The sequence below is a fragment of the Apodemus sylvaticus genome, chromosome 5 (assembly GCF_947179515.1).
Source record: "Apodemus sylvaticus chromosome 5, mApoSyl1.1, whole genome shotgun sequence".
Taxonomy (NCBI): Eukaryota; Metazoa; Chordata; class Mammalia; order Rodentia; family Muridae; genus Apodemus; species Apodemus sylvaticus.
Genome location: NC_067476.1, coordinates 68,856,470 through 68,864,430, shown reverse-complemented (window position 1 = coordinate 68,864,430; position 7,961 = coordinate 68,856,470). Strand labels below are relative to the sequence as shown.

Sequence of the window (7,961 nt, the reverse complement as noted above, 5' to 3'; positions counted from 1 at the left end):
ACATAGTAATTGGTAAAATTTAATTTGTAAAATACATTGATTTCTCCTTATTTTAACTTAATGATATTATTACCTATAAAAAATGAGTAGTTTATACCTATATTTATACCTATAAAAACAGCATTTAGCATGTGGAACTTTGAATAATTAAATACAGATTAATTGGTTTCCCTTAATCATTCTTAGATTATAGATGAACACTCTTCTGGAACTGAGATATTTTTTATCTATTAGAGCAATTGATGAGACAAAATACAAGAAACTTAAAAATAGGTTCACAACTGTAAACTATATACAAACACTTTGACAATGATGATAGCTAATGAAATTAAAGGAAAAGTGTCATTCGTATTCAGAGAGCACTAGAATGTGATGATGAATATGAAGAATAAGAACTTTAAGAAGACAATATAAATTCCAATTTAGCATCACGATCAAAAATTTAGTTTCTATTTTATGAAAATGAGGTAGATTATAGATCACTTTTCTATTGAGTTTTAAATTTATCTATGTGTTTATTCCATTTTTATTCTACCTGGACTACAGAAACCAAAATTTCTACAAATAATGAGTCTGGAGAACAGCACTGTGAAGACTGAATTCTATCTCCTGGGATTCAGTGACCACCCAGAGCTCCAGAGTCTCCTATTTGCTGTATTTTTCTCCATCTACTCTATTACTCTGATGGGGAATATTGGCATGATCTTATTGATCACAGTCAGTTCTAATTTACACATTCCCATGTACTTTTTCCTCTGTATTTTGTCCTTTATAGATGCATGCTACTCTTCTGTCATTGCCCCCAAATTACTTGTAGATCTGATTTCTGACAAGAAGGTAATTTCTTACAATGGCTGTGCTACACAGTTGTATTTTTTCTGCTCTCTGGTTGACACAGAGTCTTTTCTTTTGGCTGCCATGGCTTATGACAGGTACATTGCAATCTGTAACCCCCTGCTCTATACTGTAATTATGTCTAGGAGAGTCTGTACTCAGCTAGCATTTGGAGCATTCTTGGGTGGAACTATGAGTTCCATAATCCATACTACTAATACTTTCCAGTTGTCATTTTGCTCCAAAGAAATTAACCATTTCTTTTGTGATATCTCTCCACTCTTCTCTCTGTCCTGTTCTGATACCTACACACATGACATTATATTGGTGGTGTTCGCAAGTTTAGTAGAAGCTCTCTCTCTTCTTACTGTTCTCCTCTCCTATATGTATATTATAGTGGCCATTATTAAAACAGGTTCTGCAGAGGGAAGAAAGAAGGGGTTCTCTACTTGTGCTTCTCACCTGACAGTAGTCACCATTTATCATGGTACTCTGATTTTCATTTATTTGCGTCCTAGTACAGGACATTCAATGGATATTGACAAAATGACCTCTGTGTTCTATACATTGATTATACCCATGCTGAACCCCTTGATATATAGTCTCAGAAACAAAGATGTCAAATTTGCCTTTAGAAAAATTATGAGCAAAAAATCATTTTCTTAGGTAAGTAAAGATGGGCTTCACAACTTTAGCAAATTTCTTTAGTTTGTGTCTTCTAAAATTTGGAAAAGTCAGTTGAATATTTTTACTTCCACAACTGTATGTATAATGAGAAAAAAATTCCAGTGTCTAGCATTGGAAATGGGCATCTTCCCTGTTATTTCTTATTATCACTTTGATTTTTAAAGTTACTATGTTTAGTATTTTTTCCATGTAAAATTGATTTTTCAGTTAATTTCATTGACTTTCATGCTAACTTTTCTCCACAATTCTCAATAGTAGATAAATCTTAATTTTTATATTTATTGAGAATATATTATAATGTGGTTTAATCATATCTTCTCACTACTCCAACTCTTCCAGATCCATCATACTTCACAATATATTTATCTTTGTGTCTGTTTTATTTTTCAATCATAAAGTCTGTGATCATGTAGTGGAACAAAGGGATTGTTGCATCATAATGATCACCTTAGTATAAAAAAATAGTACTTCATATACTTTCTCCTTTCCTTTTGAATTACAAGTAATATAAAGTCATTGCAGCTTATTTGTTCGGATAAAACAAACTTTTTTTACAAATTAGGTATATTCTTTATTTACACTTCAAATGTCCCTTTTCTTGGTTCCCCCCCTCCCCTGAATATCCTGTAAGCCATCTCTACTTCCCCAGTCAATCCATCCCCACTTCCCTGTCCTGGTCCTCTACACTATGGCATCAAATCTTTCCGGGACCAAGGGCCTCACCCCCATTTGGTGTCCAACAAGATCATCCTCTGCTGCTGATGTGTCTGGGGCCATGGGTAACTCCAAGTGTACTATTTGGTTGATGGCTTTGTCCCAGGGATATCTGGGAGTACTTGGTGACTCATATTTTATACCTCCTATTGTGTTATAGAACAAACTTTTGATTCCTCAAATATTAAATTTTTTCTCTGAACACACATTTAGTTACAAAATATAATTTGTATTTTAAATTTCAATTAAATGGTTGATGTAAGAAATTTCATTTACTTCTTCTTTGATTATTCATCTTGTCTATTCTTTCTATCCTGCTAGTTATGTGCTGTGTTGACTCCCACTTCCATAGTTATTCATGAATGTTCAGCCTGATCCCATGATAATGATGACAGTGTCTGCCATAGTGTAAAACCTGAGTGTGTGTGTTTTTTAAGAAATAAATATTAGTTTACTATTGGTTGCTTTTAGTTTAGTTTGTACAACTTTGAGTTTCAAAATGTAAATTTTCCTCTTGTAGTGTTTTAACTTAGTTCTTACAAATCATCCTTTAAATATAGGTATATTTAGTAAGATATTACCCAACATGTTTTTTTAAATAATAATGTACAGATTGTATGAATATTTGTATATGTTATGTAACTTCAATTTTCATTAAAATGTATGTTTTAGTGACCATAATTCACTTGATCTCTAATTATGCTGATAAAATTATTAGGGGCATTTGTGGTAAATAGGGTACAGAGAGGAACTGGTGTCAAAGACTAGTAACAATGACTTATTTGGCTCTTTTAAGGAACAAATACTAAGTGTTTTGCAGGAATAGCAAAAAAAAAAAGGAATAAGTCAAATTTGAGGTTAAATAGAGAGGATAAATTAAATAAAAATTCATGATACTAAAAATCCAGAGGATTCCCCACCATGTAATAAGGATACATGCTCTACTATGTTCATAGCAGCCCTATTTATAATTGCCAGATGCTGGAAAGAACCCAGGTATCCCTCAACAGAAGAGTGGATGCAAAAAATGTGGTATATCTACACAATGGAGTACTATTCAGCCATTAGAAACAATGAATTCATGAAATTCTTAGGCAAATGGATGGAGCTAGAGAACATCATACTAAGTGAGGTAACCCAGACTCAAAAGGTGAATCATGGTATGCACTCACTAATAAGTGGTTATTAACCTAGAAAACTGGAATACCCAAAACATAATCCACACATCAAATGAGGTACAAGAAGAAAGGAGGAGTGGCCCCTGGTTCTGGAAAGACTCAGTGAAACAGTATTCAGCAAAACCAGAACGGGGAAGTGGGAAGGGGTGGGAGGGAGGACAGGGGAAGAGAAGGGGGCTTACGGGACTTTCGGGGAGTGGGGGGGCTAGAAAAGGGGAAATCATTTGAAATACAAATAAATTATATCGAATAAAAAAAATAAATAAAAAAAAATGTTTGGTAAGTTTTGGTTCTTTTTTTGAACATTAATAAATATTTAATTAAAATTTAATTAAATATCTACATATGAATAACCTTATGTAAACTTCATTAATTGTCAAATTTTTTATTTCTTTTATTTATTGATATATTTTTATATACATTTCAAATGATTTCCCCTTTTCTGGGTCCCCACTCCCTGCAAGTCCCATAAGCCCTCTTCCGTCCCCCTGTTCTTCCATCCACCCCTTCCCATTTCCCTGTTCTGGAATTCCCCTATACTCTTGCACTGAGTCTTTCCAGAACCAGGGGCCACTCCTCCATTCCTTTTGCACATCATTTAATTTGTGGATTATGTCCTGGGTATTCAAAGTTTCTAGGCTAATATCCACTTATCAGTGAGTGCATACCATGATTGATCTTTTGAGAATGGGTTACCTCACTTAGTATGATGTTCTCCAGCTCCATCCATTTGTCTAAGAATTTCATGAATTCATTGTTTCTAATGGCTAAATAGTACTCCATTGTGTAAATATACCACATTTTTTGTATCCATTCCTCCGTTGAAAGACACCTAGGTTCTTTCCAGCTTCTGGCTACTACAAATAGGGCTGCTATGAACATAGTGGAGCATGTGTCCTTATTGCATGCTGAAGAATCCTCTGGATATATGCCCAGGAGTGGTATAACAGGGTCCTCAGGAATTGACATGCCCAGTTTTCTGAGGAACCACCAGACTGATTTCCAAAGTGGTTGCACCATCTTGCAATACCACCAGCAGAGGAGGAGTGTTCCTCTTTCTCCACATCCTCGCCAACACCTGCTGTCTCCTGAGTTTTTGACCTTAGCCATTCTGACTGGTGTGAGGTGATATCTCAGGGTTGTTTTGATTTGCATTTCCCTAATGATTAATGATGTTGAACATTTCTTAAGGTGTTTCTCAGCTCTCCAAAGTTCTTCATGTGAAAATTCTTTGTTTAGGTACGAACCCCACTTTTTAATGGGGTTATTTGGTTCTCTGGGTTCTACTTTCTTGAGTTCTTTGTATATATTAGATATTAGCCCTCTGTCGGATTTAGGGTTGGTGAAGATCCTTTCCCAGTCTGTTGGTTGACGTTTTGTCCTTTTGACGGTGTCCTTTCCCTTACAGAAACATTGTAGTTTTATGAGGTCCCATTTATCAATTCTTGATCTTAGAGCACAAGCTTTTGGTGTTCTATTCAGGAACTTTTCCCCTGTGCCCATGTCCTCCAGGGTCTTCCCCAGTTTCTTTTCGATTAGTTTCAGTGTGTCAGGTTTTATGTATAGGTCCTTGATCCATTTGGAGTTGAGCTTGGTACAAGGAGATAAGAATGGATTGATGCGCATTCTTCTGCATGCTGACCTCCAATTGAACCAGCTAAAAATCACTATACAGAAAGCAATTTCCTTTTTTTTATTTTCTAAATTCTTTGTTTACATTCTAAACACTTTCCCTTTTCCCAGTTACCCCAACCCCATATGTCCCATAAGGCTTCTCTACACCCATTCTCCAAACACCTCCCTCCTTTTTCTCTGTCATGGTACTTCCCTAAAATGCTGAATCAGGCCTTTCCAGGACCAGGACCTTCTCCTTACTGCTTCATGGGAGTCATTTGATGTGCTACTTGCATCTTGGGTATTCATTGCTTCTTAATGAAGTTAATATCCACTTATCAGTGATTGCATTCTATGTATATTTTTTTTGTGATTTGGTTAACTCACTTAGGATGATATTTTCCAGTTCCAACCATTTGCCAACAAATTTCATGAATTCACTGTTTTTAATTGCTGAGTAGTATTCCATTGTGTAAATATACCACATTTTCTGTATCCATTCCTCCATTGAGGGACATCTGGGTTCTTTACAACTTCTCGCTATTATAAATAAGGCTGCTATGAACACAGTGAAGCATGTGTCCTTATTGCATGCCGGGGAATCCTCTGGGTATATGCCCAGGAGTGATATAGCAGGGACCTCTGGTAGTGTCATATTCAGTTTTCTGAGGAACCGCCAGACTGATTTTAAGTGGTTGTATCATCTTACAATCCCACCCGCAGTGGAGGAGTGTTCCTCTTTCTACACATCCTCACCAACACCTGTTTTCTCCTGAGTTTTTAACCTTAGCCATTCTGACTGGTGTAAGGTGGAATCTCAGGGTTGTTTTGATTTGCATTTCCCTAATGACTAATGATGTTGAGCATTTCTTAAGGTGCTTCTCAGCCATCCGAATTTCTTCAGGTGAAAATTCTTTGTGTAGATCTGCACCCCATTTTTAATAGGGTTATTTGGTTCCCTGCGGTGTAACTTCTTGAGTTCTTTGTATATGTTGGATGTAGGGTTGGTGAAGATCTTTTCCCAGTTTGTTGATTGCTGTTTGTCCTTTTGGCAGTGTCCTTTGCCTTACAGAAACTTTGTAATTTTATGAAGTCCCATTTGTCAGTTCTTGATCTTAGAGCATAAACTATTGGTATTCTGTTCAGAAACTTTTCCCCTGTGCCCATGTCCTCAAGGGTTTTCCCCAGTTTCTTTTCTATTAGTTTCAGTGTGTCTGGTTTTACGTGGAGATCCTTGATCTACTTGGAGTTGAGCTTAGTACAAGGAGATAAGAATGGATCAATTCGCAATCTTCTGCATGCTGACCTCCAGTTGAACCGGCACCATTTGTTGAAAAGGCTATCTCTTTTTCACTAGATGTTTTCGGCTCCTTTGTCAAAGATCAAGTGACCATAGGTGAGTGGATTCATTTCTGGGTCTTCAATTCTATTCCATTAGTCCACTTGTCTGTTGCTATGCCAATACCATGCAGTTTTTAACACTATTGCTCTGTAGTATTGCTTGAGGTCTGGGATATTGATTGCCCCAGAAGCTCTTTTACTGTTGAGAATAGTTTTAGCTATCCTGGGTTTTTTGTTATTCCATATGAATTTGAGAATTGCTTTTTCTAACTCTAAGAACTGAGTTGGGATTTTGATGGGGATTACATTGAATCTGTATATTGCTTTTGGCAAGATGGCCATTTTAACTATATTAATCCTGCCAATCAAGAGCATGGCAGATTTTTCCATTTTCTGAGGTCTTCTTTGATTTCCTTCTTCAGAGACCTAAAGTTCTTCTCATACAGATCTTTTATGTGTTTGGTTAGTCACACCAAGATACTTTATATTGTTTGTGGCTATTGTGAAGGGTGTCATTTCCCTAACTTCTTTCTCAGCCTGTTTATCCTTTGAGTATAGGAAGGCTACTGATTTGCTCGAGTTGATTTTGTACCCAGCCACTTCGCTGAAGTTGTTTATCAGCTATAGAAGTTCTCTGGTGGAGTTTTTTGGGTCACTTAAGTATACTATCATATCATCTACAAATAGTGATAACTTGATTTCTTCCTTTTCAATTTGTATCCCTTTGACTTCCTTATGTTGTTTAATTGCTCTAGCAAGAACTTCAAGTACTATATTGAAAAGATATGGAGAGAGAGGGCAGCCTTGTCTAGTCCCTGATTTTAGTGCGATTGCTTCAAGTTTCTCTCCATTTAGTTTGATGTTGGCTACCGGTTTAATGATGTTTAGGTATGAGCCTTGAATGCCTGTTCTTTCCAAGACTTTCAGCATGAAAGGATGCTGAATTTTGTCAAATGCTTTTTCATCATCTAATGAAATGATCATGTGGTTTTTTTTTTCTTTGAGTTTGTTCATGTGCAATGCAATGTAGTGGATTGCATTCATGGATTTCCTTATATTGAACCATCCCTGCATCCCTGGGATGAAGCCTGAATCAGGCAATATTTTATAAAGAATAATTTTTCCCAATGGATACATATGTAATAGAAACCTGTAAAGTACAGAGTTTGGCAACTTGATATTGAATGCAGTAAACATTTCAGCTTGAATAGCCAAGATTAAATATTCTTTGAACTGCCGGATGCATCATGATTCTTTACAGGTCATTGTGGCATTCCATCCCCCCTCTTAGACAATTACCATATAGGCTAATATAAAATATCCTGCTTTAGACTTTGTTACTGAAGTGTGCTTTGGAATTTAGTGTCTGATATTTAGATAACATTGTAGTTAAAACCTCAGGAGGGATATTAGATGGATTGCACAGACTCACCATATAAAATCTTATGCACAGGACTGAGATAGCAAAAGAAAACCTAACTCCAGAGTTAGATGCTGTGCAGATTGCCATTTGGGACCTGAAACTTGCAATTATAGTTGATTATGACAAACTAGAAAATGGATTTTAAGCGAACAGGATTTGTGACATCTGTA

At 36.2% G+C, this 7,961-nt stretch overlaps 1 protein-coding gene across 1 annotated transcript; it reads left to right on the top strand.

The window, feature by feature from the left end:
* Positions 1-546: 546 nt before the first annotated feature.
* On the top strand, positions 547-1,500 carry LOC127684320 (olfactory receptor 5I1-like). The gene has a single exon (XM_052181268.1). The coding sequence runs from the start codon at positions 568-570 to the stop codon at positions 1,498-1,500; it is 933 nt and encodes a 310-aa protein (XP_052037228.1). The 5' UTR covers positions 547-567.
* Positions 1,501-7,961: the final 6,461 nt, after the last annotated feature.

Excerpts from the sequence above, each read along its gene's own strand:
- LOC127684320 (XM_052181268.1), top strand. The coding sequence starts at position 568 with ATGAGTCTGGAGAACAGCACTGTGAAGACTGAATTCTATCTCCTGGGA.